At 40.4% G+C, this 26,012-nt stretch overlaps 2 protein-coding genes across 2 annotated transcripts; one reads left to right on the top strand and one right to left on the bottom strand.

Moving 5' to 3' along the window:
- Positions 1–6,056: 6,056 nt before the first annotated feature.
- Positions 6,057–7,481, bottom strand: LOC116132800 (aspartic proteinase CDR1-like). The gene has a single exon (XM_031418467.1). The coding sequence runs from the start codon at positions 7,479–7,481 to the stop codon at positions 6,057–6,059; it is 1,425 nt and encodes a 474-aa protein (XP_031274327.1).
- Positions 7,482–21,699: 14,218 nt separating this feature from the next.
- Positions 21,700–24,786, top strand: LOC116132845 (APO protein 2, chloroplastic). Its single transcript, XM_031418518.1, has 3 exons — positions 21,700–21,907; positions 23,394–23,746; positions 23,853–24,786. The coding sequence occupies exons 1-3, from the start codon at positions 21,818–21,820 to the stop codon at positions 24,682–24,684; spliced, it is 1,275 nt and encodes a 424-aa protein (XP_031274378.1). The 5' UTR covers positions 21,700–21,817; the 3' UTR covers positions 24,685–24,786.
- Positions 24,787–26,012: the final 1,226 nt, after the last annotated feature.

The following is a 26,012-nucleotide window of genomic DNA, read 5'->3' as shown; positions in this document are numbered from 1 at the left end:
ATCACTGAAAAAAAATCATCCTAGGGGCCTGTATGAAGTTCAGATAGTGGGGGAAGTGAAGTATCGGGGTCCTATTGAGAGTATAGGACAGAAACAAAGTTGGGCTCATGTGGCCGCTGATAAGGAGACTCCGGAAAATGACCCTTGCAGTACCATCAACGAAGCTTGTAATGTCTTTTATCTTCAGAACTCTAGACCTCAAAGTGTCCTTGGAAAATTGTTGGGCTGGCTATCGGCTTTTATGATATGCAGTTAGAAAGTTAAAAGGATACTCTTTCAACAGGCCCCTTCCGGGTATACTAATGGTAGCCGAAATTCAATCATTTTAATTCATGATACAATGATGCAGTTGAAGTCTTTGGATATAAAATATGCAAAAATTTTAGTTGCATAGATGTACTAAGTTCACTCCCATCCCTTTAATGGTCGACATGCCAAATGATGGAATTTATTGATATTGTTTATGAAAAATCCCCACCTAAATGCTCTCTCTGTGGCACGATTGGCCTCAACAAGAACCTCATGATACAATGGTACAGTTAGAAGCAAGACGTATTAATGATAAGGTTGAAACCATAATTCGTCAGGATAATTTACCACCTTGTCGAATTGATCAAAAGTAAACTTCTTTTAGCAAGAGCCATAATGATCCCAAACATTGACAACGAAAGTTTCGAATTTTTTTGATTGAGAACACTATTGATTTTACTTGGATCAACAGCCAACCAAAATGACTGATAACTTCACAAAGAATGAAAAATACTCCAACTATCCAATACCAACATTACCTGAAAACCCAAAAGATTTTCGCTTTTATTCTCATAGTAACACAATTGCCATGCCTTCTCCTCTGCAACTTACTGTTAACATCCCTTGAGAGAGATGCTGATTTCTTCACAAAGCAGACGATATGCGCTTGTGGGTAGCCAAGTGTACAACGAACCAGATTGATGATTACTCCATTATCGACTCGAGCTCGGTGGAATATATTTTCATCAATATCAAGCATTTTCTCCCCTACACTAATACCATCAAGAGGAATGTAATATTACCGTCAATGAAATATAAAGAGATTGCACCCAAAAGGCAATAACTACACCGTAATAGAAAAACCTATCTTCATTTGGTGAGCCGAAGATGAATAGCTCTTTGGCTATTATTCTTCTACTTTTTCACCAGATTGGTTATAGCCTGGAAAATGCATTGCTTGGCCTCAGTCACAGCAAAAAAACCTTGTGTCCATGAAACAGTAGCAAATTGACATGCATTTTTTATAACAGTTTTATTATTTTATCATGTGATGTGAACAAAATAATAAATTAGATGTTCTTTCTTTTCTTATCCATTAAATTGAGGAAGTATTATTATAAATAAAATAAAGGCTAGCTAGTGATAGTGTCATTTTTTAAGCCACAACAAGAAACATATATGACTATTTTTTAACTGAAATCGAAGTTTTTGATGATAATGTTAGATACGAAAGCCTTGGTCCAAGTAGTTTGCCTATTTAAATCTCCCACTATATAGGACAGAAATTAGGAAGTAAATAAATTTTACAGGTCTTATAATTTAAATCCAATTGGGTTTTCTTATTTATCTTTTTAATTTAAATAGAATTTTAATATTTGTTAATATATAATATTCAAAACCCTAACCCTTCATTCTTTTTCTTCCTCCTCATCATTATTTTGCTGCTTCTACTATGGCAGTTCTGAACATTCATTCACAATATTAGCTCTCGCTTTCTTATTATCTGTCTTCTCTGAAGCTATCCCTTTTGTGACAATAAAGAACTTGTGGTTTGAGGCAATGAAACTTCGTGGAGAATTCTCCATCCAATAATTCTTTCAATGAATGGAGAAAGAAAATGATGAGTTTATAGTGGGCGATACTCTTAGTAATTTCCCATCTCTAATTTCCCATATACTTAACATCCTGTTTTAAAATGTTATGTTTTATCATTCTCAACAAAAAACTCTTATTTTTTGCAGCTTTCAAATACGATAACAAGACGGATTCAGTGTTTGAAGTGAGCAGGAGCGATTATCTAGTTTGCAAAACATCGAAACCTATCAAAGAATACAGAGATGGTAACACCACCGTTGAATTAGATCGTTGGGGAAATTACTACTTCATCAGTGGAGCCGAAGGTCACTGTAGGAAGGACAGAAATTAGAGATATACGCAGAAGTTGATGGTGTTTGCTATTGGAGGACAAGAGAATTTCCACCACCTCTGAAGCACTTGCTGATGAAGAAGAAGAAGATCATGATGGTGATAAGAAGGATTATTATATTTAGATCATTCTGACTATGATTATCAAGATTATGATTTTATTTTGACGAAAATCATGCTGTTCAGATAGAAATAATGAAAAGCAGGTTATTTGGTCGTAAAGTTTGAGGTGGAATGTTGAGCAGACTTTAAATCACGTTTTAAAGTCTGACAAGTCAATTTAGTGGGTTAAAATCTTGTTAAATAAAGTTTAGAAAAATGTCATCCTTACAAAGACCTACAAAAGAGAGCTACAAAGTGACATCATCCAGAAGAAAAAAAACAAAGAAAAAACATGGAAAAAGAGAAAGAGAGAGAGAGAGAAATCATGAAAATAAGGTTGAGATTGTCTTGTATGCCTTTTTGTATGTGTCTTTGTAAAACTAGCATTACTCTAAAGTTTAAGTGATGCGGTGGTTTTCATTCTTTCAGTTACAATCAGTTAGCTATAATTATAAAAGCCAGTGTCAGTTAATGAAAGATCAGCTTTTGTTTCTTTAATTCTTCCTCGATTTTCTTCGATTCTGGAACTTTCTTCGAAAGTCCTACAGTGACACGACATGCCCCGACCCTCATCCCATAGGTTACTCGAGTAAACGAGACATGCTATGTGGAAATTTGAAAAACTGTATTCTAAATACATTTTCATAAAAACATTTAGATACAAGTTTTCAGATTTCCATAAAAACATTCCCTTGAAACTAATTCGTGTACAACAACTCGATAGGAAACTCTTTGTGCTACAGTAACTCGATATAGAAAAAAAGGATTGTCCTTGGGAATGCACTGGAGTCGGTGCCGAAAGGCAGTCCAAAATTTGAAGACGAAGAAAGGGGATAAAGGTAAGTTGGGGGTGAAGAACCAAAACTCTCGGCAGGATTTGAAGTTAGGGATTAGCTCGGGGATTAGGAAAAAATGGAGGAAGGTATGGGTATTGTAGAAAATTCATTTTTATCAAACTTATGAGTTGTGTGTGTGCACAACAGTTATGTGTGCACACTGATGCCAATCTTTATTTGGCTTGTTTAATCTGTTGTGTGTGTGCATATAAGTTATTAGTGTACACGTTTGCCAGACTTGTGTCTTGGCTTGTTTCATTTCGAGTGTGTGTGCACAACGGTTTGTGTTACACTCGCCTTCAAATATTTGCAACCTAACAGAGTTGCATGTCTAATAAAGTGAAAAAGATATTGTTTATCTTTGTCTCTTGATATTATGACTTTGCAGTGGTCATAATATCTTAAGTGGTCCTAGGGAATAAAGTTATCTTTCCGATTTGTTTTGTGGTCCAAACCAAAATAAATGATACTTTCCTATTTAGACAAACATTAGTCAACCCTTGTTGGTTGATGTGACAATATTGTTGAACAAGAAATCCTTTATTATATAATACTCTTTCTTGCGTAAATGAATCTAACCTTTTGATCTTTTATTTCATTCTTAATCTGAATTTCTTATAGTATTCTTTCTCTAAGGTTCAAGGTTCATTTTCTCTTTTGTGCTAAAACCTCACTATATCAAACATAGACTTGATGACTTTTGGAAATGGTTCCTTTGCTATGATGTATTTGAAATGGCCATTTGAAATGTTAATGTGGTAGTATAGTTGAGACCTGATGGAGTATTACTGTATTAGCTTGTTGTTGAAGTGGTGTTGAGTTTTTTTAATCAATGAGTTGATCTGGAAACACTTGAAGGATAACGTAGTATTGCGAGGTGAGTGCGAGATTACTAAAGTAATGTGCTTTATCATAGTTCTGTGGGTAATGAAGTGGTGTGCTGTGGCTACTGAAGTTTTGGCTGTGGTTACTAAGGTGTTTTTTTAAAGTCTTGGAAGTAATGAGTAGTAATTGTTGTATGATGTGGTTAATGAAGTGTGTGTGGTGTGTTTAAATTGCAGATGCTATGTTTTATTATAGTCTTGGGGTAGTGAAGTGTGTATGATAAAAATGCAGATTGAAGTACTATCTTGTGGTACTAAGGTGATGTCTTTTGTTATAATCCTGTGGATAATGAAGTAATGTTCTGTGTTAATGAAGGTGATGTTTCTTTTTGTTATAGTCTTGTGGTTATGAAGTGATTGCTAATGAAATTAATGGTTTGAAGGAGAAATGATGCCTGTATTAACTGCAGTTTGGTGTTAAAACAGAAGGTAGTTTTGCTTGCGGGGAAATGTTGGCTAAAAGAAGGTTGTATGTCAAAATTTATGCTTTTGGCTTGAGGGGAAATGTTGACCATAGGAAGTCAAACGATGAGAGTGCATGGTTTTGAAGTTAACAGAGTCGTTTGAGAAGGTCAAGACGCTGCCGCTTTTGTAAAGAACTAAAATAGTGCTAAAATAATTTATGAATGTGAAGAAAGAGAGATTTTCCGGATGAAAAGTTACTGTAACTTGAGTGTTTGCATTTCAGTTGAATGAATTACAGAGAGAGGGAAGAAGCAATTTCTTATAAGCTTCTTACTTAGCTTAAAACAACAGCGTGTTTTTACATTACATATTCTAAAATTACAGTGTGTAACACTTTTGACTTCTTATGGTCAATATCCCTCTCAAGCCGAACTACATAGCATCTCACACCAGCTGCTTTTGCTCTTCATCTCAATTATTACTTTCAACATTGCTGCTGCTCCTTGAATTTCTTTGTATCTTCAACATTACTTCAGTTTCCACAACTTCTCAACTAGCTTCGATTGTATTGAATAAGCTGCTGCAATTCAAACTTATTTTTCTGCGACTGATCTAATCTGCACACCATCAACATGACCAAAAAAAAAAAAAAAAATGAATTTCCACCACCAACAACCTGCATAATTTCATCACCTAATCTGAACTCCATCATCACCTAATATGACCTCCACAACATCAAACTTGCAAACACATTAAACTGTACCAACACCAAACCTAAATGGCAGCCACATCAAACTTACATATCACCTATATCATCACTACATACAGATTTGGTAATGTTCTTCATAGGAAGATAATTGGAGCGAAATATGCTTAAATAAAAAGTTGGCAGTGTTTACTAAGCTTTAAATTAGTGTGGATTTTTATAGATTTAAGTATTTGATCTAACTTTGCCTTTCTTCAAAGGGCCCATATATTTGATATAGAATTTAAAATAGTTCCTTTTTTTTTTTTTTTTTTTTCCTTTTTTAACGAAGAATATTGGAAGTTCTATGAACAGATATTAGTTTTTAAATTGTAATTAAGATATATTGTGAAGTTGATCATACACCTTGCGAAGAAACGAAATATAAGGCTTGCTAACAAGCTATTATCACAATTGAAAGAAAAGATAATAAACCATTCTAATATTATAATCAAGCATCAAAATCACAGTCGATGGTCATCTGGAAATATTGTTGTAATAACACACTACAAACCATAGATTATAACCAAATAAGACACATCCACAAAGATTAAGAACACCACAATTTTACCGTGGTTCACCTTTCCAAGATTGGGAAGGCTACGCCACGTTGAGCTCCAGAAAAATCGAAGCCCACTGCACTATTAGGAAAGCAGTTTATAGATTACAGACACAAGATCGAAAGATTCAATCAAACCCGAAATCACCTATCTGGTAACTAATAGCCTTGGAAACTATACACTGAGAACCAACCAACCGAGAGACAAAACCCCCTCAAACAGAATGAAAAATCAATCACTCAACCCGTTACACAGAACCAAGATTTCAGAACAAAGGATGAACCCTAGCAGAGCAAATACCAACCTGTTTCAATCGAATTACTAAACTTAAAAACTAAAGAGAAAAAGTTCACTTATGTATCGTTGACCAGGATGGACTAAGCACAGCGTTGGATCTTCTCAAAACTGATGGTCCAGATTCATGCTTGAAACGATAGCGTGTTGGTAAGTGACACGGCACCGTTTTGGTCTTCACACTTACAAATATACTTCTCGTTTCAAGGTCATAGCCCACATATAATCTGTTGAAAACCAATTCCATAATATTAAAATCGGGAATATTTTTCTGAACACTCGAAGCAAAAGGGAAGCAGATCACATTTCTGGTTAATTGGTAAAAAAGGCTTTTTGAATCCAAAACCAGTTCTGTATCATCTGCAAAATGAAATCTCACCCATGGAAAATTTTTAACAACATCCAATGAGCCCGAATAGCACGTCAGATAGCCCTGCTTTGCACCATAAAATTCAGTGAAACGAGGCAGACCATAATTTCTTGTAAGATAAAAATGAACATGGCCAGCAAGTTTTTCAAATGCACTTTCGACTAACCAGGTCAGTTCACTACCACTGTCAATAACTACTCCACTTTTGTGCCAATCAGTTCTCACGAATACGTTGGGATCTATGTCAAGCGTTATTCCCCCTACACTAATCCTTTCAAGAGTAACGTAGTATTTGCCATTGTCGTTAATAAGAGGTGTCGAAGGGCCGGAAAGCTGTGTCCCGTCGCCAATAATTAATTTACTATTGTCATTTTCCGGGTCAAATATGTTATTACAACAATATGAAAATTTAGAATCAAGTCTTTTTACCAGAGAGTAACTGGATCTATGGGTGGCAAGTCCGAAAATTCCATTTACTTTATCAGCAAAAATAGGATACTCTAGATTGCACCCAAAAACTACATCCTCAATAGAAAAACCTTTATCTTCATCTGGTGAGCCGAAGGTGAATAGTTCTTTGGCTATTATTCCTTCTACTTCTTCACCAGATTGGTATATAACCTGGAAAATGCATTGCTTGGCCTCACAGTCAGAGCAAAAAATCTTATCATTGCATGAAACAGTAGCAAATGATGAGGACTTGGAAAAATTGAAATATTTACCGAAGCATTTGATCCATATAAAGTCACTCCCAGTATCCATAAGCGCAATCTGTGGAACGGGTGGCTGACCAATCTTGAAGCTTACATAAAATGCTTGATTCTCATATTCTTTAAGAGAATAAAGCTTAGCATCAGCACTAAGAGTCTTTGAGTCTTTTCCGTATAGATGAACTAATCGAGCAATAGATATGTTTAGCATGCGTTCAGCACGATATTCAAGTGTATCGTTAGGATGGTGAAAAACATAATCAAAATGAAGAAGTTTGGCCACAAAGGTTTTTGGTTTCATGGTGGTGGAGATGTTAATAGTGGTGGTGTTAGTAGTGGCGGTTAAAGTGAAACGGGTAGTAATGAGTAAACAAATGAGTATGGTAAATGGAACTGCCATATCATGATATTTGCTTCTTGGGTTTAAAGATTTCAGTTCAATTTATAGTGATTAGCTCAATTGGTTAAAAGAAAGTTAATTCTTAATTGGTTAGTTCATGGCCTGATTAAAATTAGTTTTTAAATTGTTAGTTCATGCTTAGTATAAAGAAATTATTTGTTATTTGTTAATTAGTTCATGCATGATTAATAAGAATGTTAGCTAAGATTTGTTTATAAATATTATGGAGATGAAAATGATGATAAGAAATACTACACCACTCTTCATCGATTGAATCCATCCACCACAAGCAAACTTCAACCAAAAATTGCTAAACCACTTTCCATCAATCCAGAATCGCCAATCAACAACACAATAAAGATAAGATTTAAAAAACACACACACAAAAAAAAAAAAAGAAGATAAGATCATGATGGTGATAAGAAGGGCTTATTATATTTATGATTATTCTGAAAATAATTATGATTATTATTTGGACTATAATTATGTTGCCAAAAAAAAGAAAAAAAAGAAAAGCAGGTTACTAGATTGTCAAGTTTGAGGTGGAACGTTGAGCTGAGAAACAGTTTATAGTTTTCTGCTTGTTAGTGAGAAGAAAGATCAGAGATTTTACATGTTTTATAATTTAAATCCAATTGGGTTTTCGTATTTATCTTTTTAATTTAATTAGAATTTGTATATTTTAAATAATTGGTCATATATGTTCTGTTAATAAATATAATATGCAAAACCCTAACCTCTCTCATTCTTTTTCTTCCTCCTCATCATTATTTTGCTGCTTCTACCATGGCAGTTCTGAAAATTTCATTGATAATATTATATTTATGATTATTCTGATTATAATTATCAAGATTATGATTATTATTTGGACTATAATCAAGTTGATCAGATAGAAATAATGAAAAGCATGCTATTTGGTCGCCAAGTTTGAGGTGGAATAATCACGCTTGGGTGGTCTAGTAGTAAATTAAGACTCTTCCGTGTATTACTCAAAAGATCTTGAATTCGATTCATCTGAAATATTAATAAGGATAACCATTGAGAAGATTTACCTAATTGTCGAATTCAGAATTTGAAGAATTAGTTAAGGTACGTGTAAACTGACCTGAACACTCTCAGTGAAAAAAAAAATAAAAATTGTTGAGGAGATAAACCAGTTTTTAGTGTCTAAGTCAGCTAAGTGGGTTAAGCTTGTTATTTAAAGTTTGATACGGCGCGTTTTAGTTCTTTGTTGTAAAGTTAATGATGCTGTGCATTTTCATTCTTTTAGCTACAATTAGTTAGCGATAAAAGCCGGCAGTCCTGTACTTCAAATTCAGTTAATGAAATATCAGCTTTCTTCTGTTTCTTTAGTTCTTCTTCGGTTTTCTTCAATTCTGGATCTTTCTTTGAAAGTCTTACACAGATTATGATGATGATTCTTCATAGGAAGATTAATTGGAGCCAAATATGCTTAAATAAAAATGTTAGCAGTGTTTCATTAAGCTTTAAATTTCTTTGGATTTTTATATATTTAATTTATTCGATTTATTCTCTCTACACTTAATTTTATCTTTCTACAGTATGATCATTGCAAAAACTGCCATTATCCTTTATAATTATCTTGAAAAAATTACCTTTCCAAATAATATTACTATTATTCTTTTTGTTTTAAAGATATTATTACTAACGTTAAAGTCATACCAAATAATATAATGTGGATATTTACTTCTACCCTTTATTTTATTACAATAATAGCCGAGAAACTAACAACTATCAAGTTAAATAAAATTAAAGAATCAAAGAACAACAAATTACGACATAATAAACCACTTATAATTAAATTGGTAGGGTTAATTAAATACAAAAGGGATATTTAACCAAAGGGATTTTGTTATTTCACAAACCTGAAGGGAATAGTTTGGAACTTTGGAACAATAACAGAACCAGTAATAGCAGTATGGTAAGATTATAGTGTTACTGAAACAGGGCCTCGTATTGTGGGGATGAAATTAGGGTTTTATAAGAAAGAAGAACAAACAATAATAATCATAATTTTTCCTAATAAACAATCATAATCATCACTCAACATTGTAACAAAAAACTGCGATAAACAAGCTTATTCCATTCTGCTCTCATCGTAACAACAAGCTATGTACGAGTTATATAATCAATTTCTATCTCTAATTTCTGTCCTTTCTCACAATGCCCTTTAGTCCACTGATGAAGTAGAAATTTCCCCAACAATCAATTCAATGGTGGTGTTACCATCTTCGTATTCTTTGATCGGTTTCGATGTTTCACCAGCCTCATAGTATCTCTACTCACTTCAAGCACTAAATCAGTATGTGTATCCGTAGAAGCGGTGAAGTTGATAACGAGAAGGTGGATAACATGCAGAGACGTTAGGGTTTTGCATATATGTATACATATACAGTTAAATACCTTTTGGTTCTCAGGTTTGGCTTAGGTAATTTAATCAATCTTAGTTTATTATTCCCCTTTAAAAAAAAAAAAAAAAAGAAAAAAAAAAATCTATTTCTACATTTAAACATGGACGTCTATATGTATATATAGAAACTTACTTCTACGTTTAAATGAATTACATGATATTTTTTAAGAAAAATTAATTAAAATACCATTTCAAGTTTGAAATAAATTAAATAGTTTTACTAAATGATCTCGCTTAAAAAATATAAGCTTATCACTTAAACAATTAGATTTAATACATTCATAACTATTTAATTTATTCCAAACATGGTGTTTTAATAGTTAGATCGTAGTTTGGAGTCACGGTGGAAATCAAACTCAAAAACAATCAATCTCCCAGTGAGTCAAAATCAATCCCCCAATTCAACAAACAGTATCATTTACTATTATGAATAAACAAACAACTTTAAAAAAAATTCCAAGAACCAAATATGAACAAAATAACTAAAGTTTTATCTGGCTATGATTCACATTTCTTAATGAATCACAATATACGATCTTTCAGACTCCAGAACACTTATTCATTTCTGCTCTCCTCTCAACTAATTATCTATCATAAAATTCAGCAAACGCCTCCATTTTCGCGCGTTCTCACAGCGGCCGTCGACTCTGCTGGTGAAGTAGATTGGCCTATCGCCGCGCAAGCGATCTTGATCACGTTCCTTCTTCTTTGTATTCTTGATTGGTTATGATGTGTTGGAGGCATCATTAATCTGCTTGAACACTTCAAGAAATGATTTAGTTTGTTTTCAGAATTACGAACTGCAAACAAACAAGAAAGTTAATGAATTAATACAAAGTTCGAAGGAAAATATTGCAAGTTGAGTCATCATTTAGTTGGAACACTTCTGCTCTTAATTTCTATAAACTATTAAGACATCTCTGTTGATACTGGATTTGGCACAACTAATTGTCACGTGGTAAGTGATTGGTGCTAATACACGTGAAAATGGAATATATAAAGCGAAATAAATGCAAAGGGAGTTTTTTAAGTGGTTCGGATGCTAAGGTAGCAAGTCCTAGTCACTGATTTGTATTGATATTAGTGTGGGTCAGTCGCAACAGCGGATGACTTACACGAGTTGGAAAAAATAAATGTGTTTATAGGAGAGGAGGAGTTTTTCCAATGTAAAAATGGTCGAATTCCCTTAATGAAGGGGTCTTCTTCATTTATATCAACTGAAGCGTGTAATCATCATTAATCCATGGGTTGGTGTGATTGTCAGAATATAATCCGGCTTTACGTCCCATTCCCCCTTCCCAAGGACTTCACACGATTTATTGCAGGGCAATGGACGCGTGTGAGCTCATATCTTTTGGCAGGTCTGCAGTGTGCGTGTTGCTCTGAGGGAGCAGGTCACCCTTCACGTGACTTTCCCACGTCAGCCCTTTATTTTCCCAGGCATAACAGAAGCCCCTAGTTTTTAAGGTTTGGATCGAACCTTGGAACTAAGTCACATTGGAGGATTTGGTCGCTCCGACCTGAATGGGATGAGCTCGGCACAGGACTCTGGCGAACATGATCTCGCGCGATTCCTTGTAAGCGACCTGACAATTTTCATCCCTTGCGAACTGGATCTGATGGACGCTTTTGTACCTAGAGATTCAATGAACCTGGTTAGCGCTGTCAGGCGCTCTGCGCGTTAAAGCGTGTCAGACACATTAATGCGACGTGTGCTGACTCGACACTGTTTTGCAGCATTAGTGGTGCAACGCATTGAAACGACGACATCTTATCATGGCATTTAATGCGACGTGGGTGCATTTAATGCGGGAGAGAGAGTGGGCTGTCGTTTCGGTTCCGAGGGGTGGTACTGTCGATTCGCATTCGTATAAAAACTCACATTTTCAGATGAGGTCATCGAAATTTTTTGTTTCGAGTGACAAACCTTTGCAAAAAGAAACAATTCTTTTCCGATCGGCGCTTCTCAGGCAACTGAAACGAGTTTCGGCTCGGTTACTCATCCCAGAAGGTAAGATTCTCTTCTTCTTCTTTTTCTTTGCATTTGCTTGGTTGGGCGATGGCGTTGGGTCTCCGGTGTTTCACCAGAGACGTGACACCGTCATTGGATTCGAGCCGTGGACGGCGGTTCGAGTTACTATTAGGGTTTAAGAATTTGTCCTGCCGCCGACGGGACAAAACGAAGGCCTAAATGACCGTGTCTGTCGATGTTGCAGACTGGAATGGAACCGTCAACATCCAGAACGAGGAAGGGCCAGTCCCCGGGAAGTTCCCGAGGACGCGTCCTTGATGTCTTCTCAGTCCTCGCCCCAGAGGAATTCGATAGGATAAAAAGGCAGTTTGATGTCCGCACGAAGGTGTTCCTCGACCATACACAGGTAGTCACGGCGCCTGCCGATGGCCTTGCCGTGATCTCGAAGAGATTCAAGGGTGGAGGGAGGATTCCCCTCCATCCTTTCATCAGGTTGGTCCTGGATCACTTCGGGATCGTGTCGATACAGCTGACGCCAAACGCGTACGTCATCGCTGTCGCGATATACATCGCGTGCTGCGAAAGTGGCTTGGGCAAGCCAACGATAGTAGAGCTCGGCATCGCCTATTATCTCAAGAAGAGCAGGGACAAGGACTCATACTATTTGTCTCGGCGACCTACCATTGCCGCGGGGATACACAGCTATCCCAGCAATGCGGGGGCCTACGAGACAAAGTTCTTCTTCTTTTGCTATGACGGCTACTGCCGCTTTCAGGATCCAGGTAGGTTTTTCTTTGCTGGATCCATTATCTGCTCGCATGATCTATAGTAACGACCTGTTTTCTTTTGCAGTTAACAGAACGACCAACCAAAACTTACTCGCCGACCCAAACAGGCTTGTATCCTTTGGAGTACTGGACGAGGAGAGCCGGGACGCGAGGAAGCTTGTGACAACTGCGAACTTGGGGAAGTACGGTTTTTTCAGTGACAAAGCGTCTTTAGAACCTCCAGAAGGTAAGTTATACTGGTTCCCTTCTGGTCGTAGAATGATTTCGTTTACTAACGAACTTAAATGCAGAAACCATGCCCCCAAAGGAGTCCGAGCAGCCCCGCCAAGCACCATTCGTCTTCCCTCGATCGAGGAGGGAGAGAGCGGCTGAAGCTGCTCGTCCTATTCCGGCACAGCCGGTGCGAACAGTCGCCCCTCCCCAGCCCCGTCCTGCGCAAGAAGCGACCAGGATTGAACAGGTCGCTCAGGCACCAACTGCTCGCCCAAAGCGGAAGGCTCCGGCCCAAAGGTCGAAGAAGAGGAAGCAGATTCAGGCCGAAGAGTCGGAGAGTCGGAGATCGAATCTGAGGAACAGCCTCTGAGGTCGCGGAAGGAGTCTAGGAGGTCGGGCAAGGAGCCCGTGAGCGAGGCGGTCGCTGCCGGCAAGGCGAAGGATGCACCTGTGCTAGACTCATTGGGGAGTCTGCCCGAGTACCTGCAGCCGATTGTCTATGGCCTGCTCGAGTGCGAGCTATCGGAGTCATACGACGAGTTCACTGATACGGGCGACGACCTGATGACCACGTCGTTCCAGCATCTGAGCAAGGTAAACGAGCTGTACTTGACACTTCATTCTGATTTATTTCTAACTCGTATCTGGCTCGCAGGCGTTGCTCGCGATGAGGATGTCCATGAAAAAGACGCGGCTGGGGGCCGCCAAGGGGACAAGCGACCTGAAGGAGGAGGTCGCGAAGCTGAAGCAGAGCTTGGAGTCTATTGAAGCGGAAAGAACTCAAGCGTTCGAAGTGGCGAACAGGTATCTGAACCAAAAGGACGCTGCTTTACGAACAGTGGACTTCCAGAAGACGGAGCTCGATCGACGTGCGGAGGAAGTCAAGGAACTTCAAATGACAACCGCCAGGCTCTCTAAGGAGGTCGGAGACAAGGACCAGGAGATCCAGGAGACCTTCGCACGGGCTCAGCGAGCTGAAGAAGATAGGGAGGCCTCCAAACAAGACAGGTTAGCTCTTGAGGCCGAGCTCCAGGAGAGTCGGGAGAGAATCACTTCTCTGACTGAAGAAATGCAGAATCAGTCAGAGGAGATGGAGGAAAAGGCCGCGGACTGGGCAGTCGGGTCTATCTACACCCTGCGAGCAAAGAACCCAGATTTGGACTTGTCCGACCTCCCGGAGGGTTGTCAGGCGACCTTGCGGATCATGACCGAGGAGGACGACCAGACTGCCGCGGCCGCTCAGGGACCCGACCAGGCAGGTGGTTCTGGCTCGAAGGATCCCCCCGACCAGCCTTAGTGTAATGAGTTGTCCCCATTGTAATCGGGTCTTCTGACTTTCGTTTGTACATAAATGAAGACATTTTCTTTACAATTGCAGTTCGCTTTTTCATATATATGTACACTTTACAATTGTGATTTACATGAGCGATTACATATAAATCTTTACATGCGAACAGAACATATGCGAACTGTTTTGAGCGAACAAAGAAATACTTGAAAAGAAATTAACAAAAACTGAGAGCTGAGTTCGGGATTACTAATAGTATGGCCGGAGGTGCTCGGCATTCCAAGCTCGGGGTACTTTGGAGCCGTTCAATCTTTTGAGATGGTAGGTCCCCGGTCTGATCACCTTGTCGACCCCGTACGGACCCTCCCAGTTAGGTCCTAGTACCCCCGCACTTGGCTCACTGGTCCCGAGGAGAACTTCCTTTAGTACAAGGTCTCCGACCTGGAAGTCTCTTTGCTTGACCTTTGAGTCGAAGAACCTTTTTGCTCGCTGCTGGTAGGCTGCTATCCTTAGCGAAGCCTTGTTGCGATGTTCTTCGACCAGATCCAAACTTGCTCTCATAAGCGCTTCGTTTTCGTCCTCATTGTACAAGTCCCTCCGAAGAGAACCAGTTCCGACCTCTACAGGGATCATCGCTTCGCAGCTGTAGGCTAGCGAAAATGGGGTTTCCAAGGTGGAGGTCCTTGGAGTTGTCCTGTACGCTCATAAGACTTCGGGGAGATCATCAGCCCAATTTCCTTTGGCTGCCCCAAGCTTGGCCTTCAGAGTGTGTTTGATGGTCTTGTTGACTGCTTCAACTTGGCCATTTGCTTGCGGTCTGGTGACTGAGGTAAATTTTTTATGGATGCCCAGCTCGTCGTAGAACTGCTTGAACTCCTCATTATCGAATTGCTTTCCATTATCTGAGATGAGGGTGCGAGGAATTCCGTAGCGGCACACGATGTTCTTGAAAACGAAGTCTTTCAGCTTTCTGGTCGTGATCGCGGCTAGCGGTTCAGCTTCAACCCATTTTGTGAAATAGTCTACCGCGACCACGGCGTACTTGACCCCTCCCTTTCCAACTGGCATGGGGCCTATAAGGTCGATCCCCCACATGGAAAATGGCCAGGGACTAGACATAGTAATCAGCTCATGAGATGGGGCTCACGGAATGTTCGCGAACCGCTGGCACTTGTCGCACTTCTTGATAAAGCTGTGCGCATCTTCTTGGATTTGGGGCCAATAATATCCCTGACGAACAATCTTGTTCGCAAGAGATCGAGCTGCTGTGTGGTTACCGCAGATCCCTTCATGAATTTCCCTCATGATGTAGTCTGCTTCTTCACCGGTTACACATCGGAGGAGAGGGGCACTGAATCCTCTCCTGTACAGCTGATCCCCGATGAGTGTAAAGCGAGCAGACCTTACTCGCAGGACCCTTGCCTCGACCTTATCGCTAGGCAAGGTCCCATCCTTGAGGTACTGGACAATGGGAGTCATCCAGGAATCTGGCAGAACCACATTCACGGCCTGTTCAGTCGAGCTGATGGTTGGAGCATTGACGAAACGAACAGGAATGTTATCAGGAGCCTCAGAATCTAATGATGAGGCTATTTTTGCCAAGGCGTCCGCTATAGAGTTGCTCTCCCTGGGGATCTGAGCGATTTCAAAGTGCTTAAACGACCCCAGAGAGACCTTAGCTTCTTTCAGGTAGCGGACCATGTTCCCTTCCTTGGCTTGGTATTCCCCTAGAATCTGGTTGACGACCAGCATAGAGTCGCTGTAAATACTGATCACGGTTGCACCCATTTCTTTGGCGAGTCGCAACCCGGCGAGCAGAGCTTCATATTCGGACTCATTGTTGGTCGCCTTAAACCCGAACCGGAGAATACCATGAATTCGAGCCCCCTCGGGGATCACCAGGAGAAGACCCGCACCGGCTCTTTTCCTGTTTGATGAGCCGTCGACGTAGAGGTTCCAGGTCGACAGGTTCTGAATAGTTTCTTGCCCAACTTCGCTAGACTGTTGCTCGCTTGGGAGATAAGAAAATTTCGAGATGAAGTTTGCAACAGCCTGCCCTTTGATGGTCGACCTGGGCTTATACTTTAGGTCGAACTGGCTCAGTTCCATGGCCCATTTGAGCAGTTTACCCGATGCCTCTGGTTTCTGGAGGACCTGCCTGAGGGGGTAATTTGTCATTACATTGATTGTATGGGCATGGAAGTAAGGTCGCAGCTTTCTGGACGCGACCAGCAGAGCAAAAGCTAGTCGTTCCATTTTCGGATACCGCATCTCGTCATCCGATAGACGCTTACTTGCATAATATACTGGCCACTGAGCTTTTTCCTCTTCCCGTATTAAAGCTGCACTGACCGCGAACTGAGACACGGACAGGTAGATGAGCAGGATTTCCTGTGGAAGAGGCTTAGAGAGGAGAGGTGGCTTCCCAAGATGCTCTTTTATACTCTGGAATGCCTGCTCGCATTCGGAAGTCCACTCGAATTTCTTATTGGCCTTCAGAACATTGAAGAATGGTAAACAGCGGTCTGTTAGCCTTGATATGAAGCGACTAAGTGCCGCTATTCGCCCGTTCAGACTCATGACCTGCTTTTTGCTGGTCGGGCTCTCCATATCGAGCAGAGCTTGAATCTTTTCGGGGTTTACTTCTATGCCCCGCTGATTGACCATATATCCCAGGAACTTTCCTGACGATACCCCGAATGAACATTTGAGAGGGTTCAGCTTCATTCTGTAGAGCCGGAGTATGTCAAACATCTCAGCGAGATGCGTAATATGCTCTGAGGCGACCTGGGATTTGACCAGCATGTCGTCCACATAGACCTCCATTGTCCTCCCAATCTGGTCGGAGAACATTCGGTTGACCAACCTCTGATAGGTCGCTCCCGCATTCTTGAGGCCGAAGGGCATGACTTTGTAACCGTACAGCCCCCGGTCCGTAATGAAGGTCGTATGCTCCTCATCTGGCTTATACATCGGGATTTGATTGTATCCCGAGTATGCATCCATGAAGCTTAACAGCTCGTGCCCCGAGGTGGCATCAACGAGCTGGTCGATTCTTGGCAGGGGGAAGCTGTCTTTCGGGCAAGCTTTGTTCAGGTCGCTGAAGTCTACGCAGGTCCGCCACTTGCCATTTGGCTTCTTTACCAGGACCGGGTTAGCAACCCAGGTCGGGTAGAGAGCCTCGCGAACAGATCCATTTCGGAGAAGGTTCTCCACTTCTGATTTCAATGTGGCGTACTGCTCCGGATCCATCGCCCTTCTTTTTTGGCTTTTTGAGGTCGCTGCGAAGTGTTCATTACCCTGATCGGGTCATGGTGCGCTTCGCGAGCATATCTTTCCTGCGCTCCTCGCGTGTTTCCCGCGAGGTGCGGACCTCCAAAAATTATGTTAACACTATCGTACCCGCTGCAATCACGGCGCTTTTTCTTTCGCTCCCCTTGGTTTTCTTTTGGGGAGTCATCAATGTACTCCTTGAAGTGCCCCTTCTTGATAAGCTCTTCGATAGCCTGCTTTAGAGCTCGGCATTCATCAGTGAGATGCCCATTATCCCGATGGTAACGGTAGTATTTTTTGCTGTTTCTGGCCGTAGCAGGGGTTTTCATGGGTTCGGGCTCACTGAGCAGGCTGGCCTCCTCGGATTTATCGAGGATTGCAGATATGGACACATTCGACGGAGTGTATTAAGCCCCGTCGCGGTCGCGACGAGGAACAAGGGCATAGGACTTTTTCTGCTCGTAGCGGGGTTTCTTCCCTTTTCGCTGATCGTTAGTGTCTCCTTTGCAATCAGCTCACCTATTATCTCCCCGACCAGGCATACTGCTGGAAGTGCGGTGATCGCGACGGCGGAGTGCCACCAGCGAATTCTCTATTCGAAGATACTTTTCTACCAGGTTATAGAATCTGGTGAGGGAAATATCGTCCTCAGCCTGCAGTTCTTTCCACAGGTCGGTTTGCGGGCGAACTCCAGCTATTATAAGAGTTCGGATGGACTCTTCTGGGCCGTGAGCCACTTTGTTGAGTTCCCTGTGGAAGCGATCAATGTAAGACTGTAGGGATTCATCTCTTTCTTGCCTTATGTTGCTGAGGTAGCTCAAAGGCATTGAAAACTTCCGATTGGCTTGGAAGTGTCGCAGGAACGTCGTGCTCATCTGAGGCCACGAACTGATCGATCCTGCTGGGAGCGACCATAGCCACCGTTTGGCGTGAGAAGTCAGCGTCACGGCCAAACAACGGCATTTCGCAAGGTCTGAAACCTGGTGGAGCTCCATTAGGTCGTTGAACTCATATAAATGATCCTGCGGATCATAGTTTCCATCGAACGGCCGCATATCTGGCATTCTGAACCCTGGTGGAAGTGGAGCAGCTAACACTTCGGGTGAAAAAGGGGATGTAGAGGCGACCTGCGCCTGTTCGTTTTGCTGCTCCCTTAACCTGTCCAGAGCCCGCTGCAGCTCCTCAATTTGTGGTAACGGGGCCAATTGGGGTTTGCTTTCACCCATGCGAGCCCGGCCTTCTCAGTTGCGGTTCAGGAGAGTTCGGAGGTCGGATTCCTCCTCGCCTCGGCCGGTATTTCCAGCCGCGCTTGACACACGCTGACTAGAGGCGTGTGAAGGCGATGGATTGTGCGAGACATTTTCACGACCCTCGCGGTGGTACGAACCGCCCCGCGAGGTGTGGGGGCCACCCGCATAACAATCGGGATCGCTCTGCTGGTGGTGATAGGAACCACCGTGCCCAGCATTTTTGCTTGGGTTTGCCTGCGACGTGGCATGGGACAGCTCGGGATTCACTTTTTCACAGAGTCTCAGCTTTGCCGACACCCTGCTCGGGGCGCCTTTCGTATTCGCTGGCCCTTGGGAGCCCGTAGGCTTGCTTTTTGCCACTTGCTTACCCTTGCGCTTACGCGCTGCAGTGTACTGCTCCGGCTGTCGTAGATGACATGCCCTGGTCCAAACGGTCCAACCTCTGGTTGACCGTCTGGAGAGTATTGTCGAACCTCTCCAGGTAGCTTCTGATGGCAGGGTCCAGTTGCGGAGCTGCTGGGGTATTCCCAGCAGCATTTTGCGAAACTGGAGGTATGTTGGAAGGGGTGTCCCTCTGGGCTGGGGGGACTCCTTCAGCTACTGGTTTGACCTGCTCAGGTTTAGATTGACGAGCCATTTGTTGCTGTAAGACAAGTAGGTCAAAGATTCTCCTGATGAAGGGTAGACACTAATCAGGCCCTCCTTCTAGCGCCAAACTGTTGATGCTGGATTTTGGCACCAACTATTGTCACGTGCGTAATGTTAATTGGCTGTTAAATACACGTGAAAATGAATATATAAAGCGAAAATAATGCAAAGGGAGTTTTTTAAGTGGTTCGGATGCTAAGGTAGCAAGTCCTACGTCCACTGATTTGTATTGATATTAGTGTGGGTCAGGTCGCACACGCGGACTGACTTCACGAGTTGGAAAAATAAATGTGTTTACAGGAGAGAGAGAGTTTTTCTCAATGTAAAAAGGGCCGAATCCCCTTAATGAAGGGGTTTTCTTCATTTTATATCAAACTGAAGTGTAATATCATTAAATCCATGAGTTGGTGTGATTGTCAGAATATAATCCGGCTTTACGTCCCATTTCCCCCTTCCCAAGCTGACTTTGCACGATTTATTGTAGGGAAATGGACGCGTGTGGCTCCATATCTTTTGGCAGGTCTGACGTGTGCGTGTTGCTCTGACGGGAGCAGGTCACCCTTCACGTGACTTTCCCACGTCGGCCCTATTTTCCCAGACATACAATCCTGATTAAAGAATTTTTGTTTATTTGCATGATTTTGATATAGGATTAAATTACTGAGAGAAACGCCAACTATGAATTCGAGTTCCTTGGATGCCCCATCAAGAACACAAGTTTTAGAGGAATCTGTCCATGAATTCGTAAATTCCACACAAATTCTTTGAATTTTAAGTTGAAGTTTTCAATGAAGCCATAATTGATCAAGTTTAGAAGCAACAGACATTGAATGAATAGAACGGTTTACGTTTAAGTTTGTGTGATATGTAACTAGCTCTACTATTTGGTTAGGTTTTAGTAAATTAATACCACGTGGCAAAAGCCCATTTGCCGAGCAAATTCTTAATGAGTTTAAGTTTACACTAATCAGTCATGAATGTGATTAATTCTTGTTAATTAGTATTCCACCTTTATTAATTTGAATTGAAGTTTCCAGTTTTTTTGATATAATTCTACAAGTTTTATTTGAATCAATTTTTTTTTTTTTTTTTACTCTTTTTCTATTAGGATTTGTATTATCTAATAGTATGCACATCAGAACCCGAGAAATTAGCCTTTCAGTAGTACTGAAACTCTAATCAAATTAGGTTAAAATACCGAATCTAACAATATGATATGCAAAACTCTCATTCCTCGTAGAGTATTTTTTTCTTGTCACAATCATCTTCATCAATTTCTTTGCTTCTACTAAAGAAGAAGTAATCATGGCCGTTCTGAGAACTTCAACTGCAATTTTAACCCTCACTTTCTTCTTATTCATCTTCTCTGAAGCCAGACCCTTTAGTGAAAAGGAAGACCTTATGGTTGGAGACTCTAGTAGTCATTCTTTCAATGAATCTTGGAGTTGGCCAGAGAGCAACATTGATTTCGAACTCAAGCAATGTTCATGGAAGAAGAAAATCAAACTCAAAGGCCACGAACGCCTTTGTAATTTCCCATCACAAAACTATATATATATATAAAATTCAATGCAAGCGTTTTGAAATTTTTAATTGTAGAGTCTCGGAAGTGAGCGATCTGACGCGCATCTTTGATCTATATGTTAAAAATGTTATGGCTTTAGTTTATATATATACATTCTTTTCTCTAACGTATAAATCTGTTACTGTTCATACTTCTTGCAGGGTTCAAATACGATTGCACGACAAACTCCTTCTTTGACGAGACCAAGGAGGAATTTGATGTTTACGAAGAGAGATCTCCAGGCACCCCTGAAAGTCATAAATATTGTAACTTCACGCTTGAACTAAAGCATGATAGAATAATGCATTTTAGACTTACTGCTTTAAAACCTAGAACATTCTACTTTGAAGTTAAGTGTACAATAGATTATACTTGTCTTCTGAATATTAGATGAAAACATTCTTATTATTAAGATTTGATTAGATATATATATATATATATATAATATTTTTGTGTTTGAAATTTCTGTACGTGGAGTGCATTTATATTGCTTTGAAAGAAAAAGGGGAAAGTTAAATAATAAAGATACAAAGGCATTAATGCAAGACTTAAAGAAATTATGTAAGGAGAGGTTAATTCTTGGTTTACATGAAAGATTTTATGATGAACTGAGTTTAAAGGTCTGGTTATCATCAAAAGGTTTTAGATGAATGAGATGAATTACTGGGAAATTCTGATTCGGGCCTAGTTGGGCCAGTTTGGGCTATTCTGGCCCATTACTCACCTTCTAGGGGCGGCCCATGAATACCCCGTGAATTATCTTCTTGTTCTTACTCTTTTGCACTATCTAATTCAATGGAGGTCGGAACCCCTGTAAAATCTCAACAAAAGGTCTCAAACTTTCTCTTCAGCTCAATGCCAGAATCTCTCTGTCTGTTTCTCTCCGGCTGAAAGTTTCCATTTGGGCAAATGGCTGTGTTCTTAAGTGGTAAAGTTGCAGTCTTTTTTCCTCACAGAGTTAACCTTAACCCAGGCCTTAGTTCACTCGATTCTTTAAAGGTATGCAAAGTTTCGAACTTCGTAGCTTATTTTATTAGTCATGTTTCGCTTAATTTAGCTTGCTTTTGATCTTTCTATTAGTAACTAAGTTTTGTTTATCCGGGTTCATTTTTTGTTAGATGATTGTTAATTGTATTAACTCCTTGGCATTGCTTGTTAATAATTTAACTTGAACTTATATCTTCTTAGAGAATTATTTGTGGACATTATATGTTTTGAAGAGGTTGGTGAAGCTGTTTATGATATTTTTAGAACAAATGATGATTTTTTGTTGTGAGAAAATGGTCCAATAAATTCAGTTCTATTGCATTTTCTAATGCTGGGCTGCTTCTTGTTGCTGGATTGGATTGAAGGCTGAGATTTTTTCAAGTTGATGGCAAATGGGATACCAAAATATAAAGCATTTTCCTTGAGGATTGTGCAGTTTGGAAGGCGTCTTTATTAATGCTTCTCAGGTTGTAGTAGCTACTAGCTGGAAGAAGAAAGTTCTTTTATAGAATTGATTTAGTGAATTAAGGTAGATAAAATTGGCCCCCTGGTTGGTTGGGAGGAGAAAAGCTTGGAAGTTTTTGAAGTTTTCCCTGATTCTAGTATGATTACGTTTGTAGGAAATGAAGATTGTAAATCGTTAGTTTCATCTAAAACAGTTTATTGGAACTCTCAAGATGAATGGAATTGTTCATTCTTTACCTTTTGCCAATGATAGCCAGCAATTATTGACTTCTGGAAGTGATGGATGGATCTACCGTTGGGATTTGAGAACAATAACTTGCATCCATGGGGCTGTTTATGAAGGTTGCATAAATGGCACCTCACTGAATGGAACTCTATTTCCAGCAAGTTCTGACAGTGTTATGCTGAATATTTTTAACACAGGAGTTTTAGGGGTTAAGAGAAAACCAATGAGACTGCTGAGGAACTAACTACTAAGTTGGATTCTGTGAAATTTAATAACAATGCCCTAATATTGGCTATTTGTTCAACCATGAACAAGAACAGTTTTACTTCATTTTATACTGTCTCTAACTGGCCTCCACCAAGTAGGATTTGCAATATCCTTGATGTTTGGATTTCAGTCCGGCTGGTGGTTTTGTTGCTGTAGGCAAGGTTGCTCGAAACGTGCTTTTATACAAGTTGCATCATTATTGCAATGCATAGAGTGAACATAAAAAAACAGATATAATTAAAAGAGAAAATAAAACTGAAAAGGAAAATTTTATTTTTTGTGTTGAGGTTTGCGATTTTGAAATTTTGATCCATTTGTTCTCACCTAGTTTTAATTCAGTATGAGAAATAATAAGATTACTTTGTAGATGATGAAACTTTCAAGTGGATCGGATTGTATTGCTGAATTGGGCATGGGATGATTGTCTATATTCATTGCTGCTTCTGGAGTCCAAATTTGACATGTTTATCTCTGGTTTTGTAATTCCTTTATTCTTTCTACATTTCATATATTTTAATTTCAATTAATTTTTTCTTACAGCATAATAGCAGTAAACTACAGCTTCAAATAAAGTCTGGAGTTCCATCAAAAAAGTTGCATCAATCACGTGCCTTGGTTGTTAGAAGCGATCATCCACAAAATGCAGATTTCCCTCGGCACTACTCAAAGAGGGAAAAGAAGCCATTTCCAGTTCCTGTACTGGAGCTGAGGCGAAGAGCTAGAGAGAGGACCAAAAATCGGAATAACCAACCCAGAAGACCCATTCCACCTCCAAAAAGAGGGTTGCTTGTTAAACACCTTATACCAGTTGCTTATGATGTGCTAAATGCAAGGATTACACTGATTAATAATCTCAAGAAGCTCTTGAAAGTGGTGCCTGTGCATGCTTGCGTGTAATTTCTTTCATCTTTGTCATCAATTTCATCTTTTTACATTTTTGGCTTACCCAAATTCAAAACATTGGAAAAATCTAGGAAGCTAATTACTCCTGTGCTGCAGATCCTGTACTGAAATCCATGTGGGACCTGTTGGTCATCCTTTCAAGTCATGCAGAGGCCCAAATGCTTCACTGCGGAAGGGTCTTCATGAGTGGACGAGTGCAGCCCTTGAAGATGTACTCTTACCAGTTGAAGCATACCACCTTTTTGACCGTTTACAAAATCGTATTCGTCATGATGAGAGGTTCACAATTCCCAGAATTCCAGCAGTGACTGAGCTTTGCATCCAAGCTGGTGTAGATATTCCAGAATTTCCCACAAAAAGGAGAAGAAAGCCGATCATTCGCATAGCAAAACGAGAATTTGTTGACGCTGATGAAAGTGAACTGCCAGATCCTGGTCCACCAGTTCCCTTGAAACCAATATTAACTGAAATTCCTGATTCAGAAATAGTTGCTCCATCTGATAAAGAAGAGATAGTCTTGCTTGCAGAGGAAACACTCCAAGCATGGGGAAAGATGAGGACGGGAGCCCTGAAGCTGATGAAGATGTACCACGTGAGGGTTTGTGGATATTGCCCAGAGGTGCACGTTGGACCTTCTGGGCACAAGGCACAGAACTGTGGGGCGTTCAAGCACCAGCAACGGAATGGCCAACATGGTTGGCAAGCAGCAGTTCTTGATGACTTGATACCACCAAGATATGTCTGGCATGTCCCCGATGTCAATGGACCACCATTGCAACGGGAGTTGAGGAGCTTCTACGGTCAAGCTCCTGCTGTGGTGGAAATCTGTGTGCAGGCTGGTGCAGCTGTGCCGGATCAATACAAGTCAACGATGAGGTTAGATATCGGAATCCCGTCCAGTGTTAAAGAAGCTGAAATGGTTGTTTAAGTTGCTATCTGTATATTCTTATCTTCCTCATTTAAGCAAATTATAAGTGTATCTGGACTATTGAAATGAATTGATATACAGTACAAGCTTATTTTTGTCGAAGATGGTAGCAATTTTCAATTTTCAATTTTCATTGTCATGGTTCTTTGATTAGATAATTGCAGGATTCTCTCCTGATTCGAGCGTTGTTTATCTATCGTCTTCTATTTGTTTTCAAAATCTTGGAACCAAAAACACTGACCAAGCTCTATGAGGAGAGAATCATGTGTCAACATTGCTTGTCACCATGATTTTTGCCCGTTTTGGTTTCGTCTCTCCTGCAAATGTCCTACATGGGTTGATCAGGGTGATGCTCCTGATTTGAAAATTGGAACTTCACAGGCTTATTAGCAGAATATATATGTTAAATATTTCTTATATTTCACAAAAATGCTTGTTTAAAGTGAGTATTTATGACTCCGATCAATCAGAATGCACCAAATTGGTCCATGGGACATTGGGACTCGCTTGTTTCACTGTTATTGAACAAATATTGAAGATGAACGTATATTCAAATGTTCAACCCAATGTTGTAATAACCAACCAGCGGTGAAACCCGGTAAAGTTTTCAAGTCCCAGGTTGACCGATTTAACTGGTTTGACCTGTTGGTCAAACCGGGTGACAAATTTTTTTAAATTTAACAAATACACACCAAAAAATTCATTAAGTCCCTACAGGTTTGAAATTTAGCAAACACTCTCCAAATACAAATCGGTGGTCGATTGATTAGCGGCAGCGACACACCAAATGCAATCTCAATCATCTCTTGAGCCCATTCCCCAGAAAATATACCTAATATCTGGTAGAAATTGGTTCAATTTCAGCCATATTTCACTAACATCAACGTCGACATTCTAGGTCAGATCTCACCATCGCCGGTGTCAACAACCCTCCTCATCACCATGAAAAGACTTCCCTCAGCCTCCTAACCAAAACCCACCTCACCCCACCTCCGTCAGCCTTGCCAATCGTCAGCAAAAACCGGTTGTTACCGTCGCCTGTTTTTCCGATTTTCGGTCAATTCACTCACCAAAAATCAACTTTATTACCACCATTTCACTCATTGACACTTTCTCTTCGAAAGCCCTAATATCCCAACCTTCAATTGTTTGCCGATCATCATCCCAAAATCTAGGGTTTTCGATAAATAGTGAAATGGATAATCCGACCTAGTGAAAGCCTTGGGTCCTAGGTGAACCAGTTCAACTGACCGGGCTGAACCAGTTTTAAAACACTAGTTCAACCACAATATACCACATCGACACACTATTGGATGCGAGCAATGATT

This window comes from Pistacia vera, unplaced genomic scaffold (assembly GCF_008641045.1).
Source record: "Pistacia vera cultivar Batoury unplaced genomic scaffold, PisVer_v2 Contig260, whole genome shotgun sequence".
NCBI lineage: Eukaryota > Viridiplantae > Streptophyta > Magnoliopsida > Sapindales > Anacardiaceae > Pistacia > Pistacia vera.
This window is presented reverse-complemented; position numbering and strand designations above follow the sequence as displayed.

Bases quoted from the DNA above. Each gene is read 5' to 3' on its own strand.
- LOC116132845 (XM_031418518.1), top strand. From the start codon at position 21,818: ATGGCTGTGTTCTTAAGTGGTAAAGTTGCAGTCTTTTTTCCTCACAGA. The intron at 21,908-23,393 runs GTATGCAAAGTT...TTTTTCTTACAG, and splicing joins GTTCACTCGATTCTTTAAAG to CATAATAGCAGTAAACTACA. The intron at 23,747-23,852 runs GTAATTTCTTTC...CCTGTGCTGCAG, and splicing joins GTGCCTGTGCATGCTTGCGT to ATCCTGTACTGAAATCCATG.
- LOC116132800 (XM_031418467.1), bottom strand. From the start codon at position 7,481: ATGGCAGTTCCATTTACCATACTCATTTGTTTACTCATTACTACCCGT.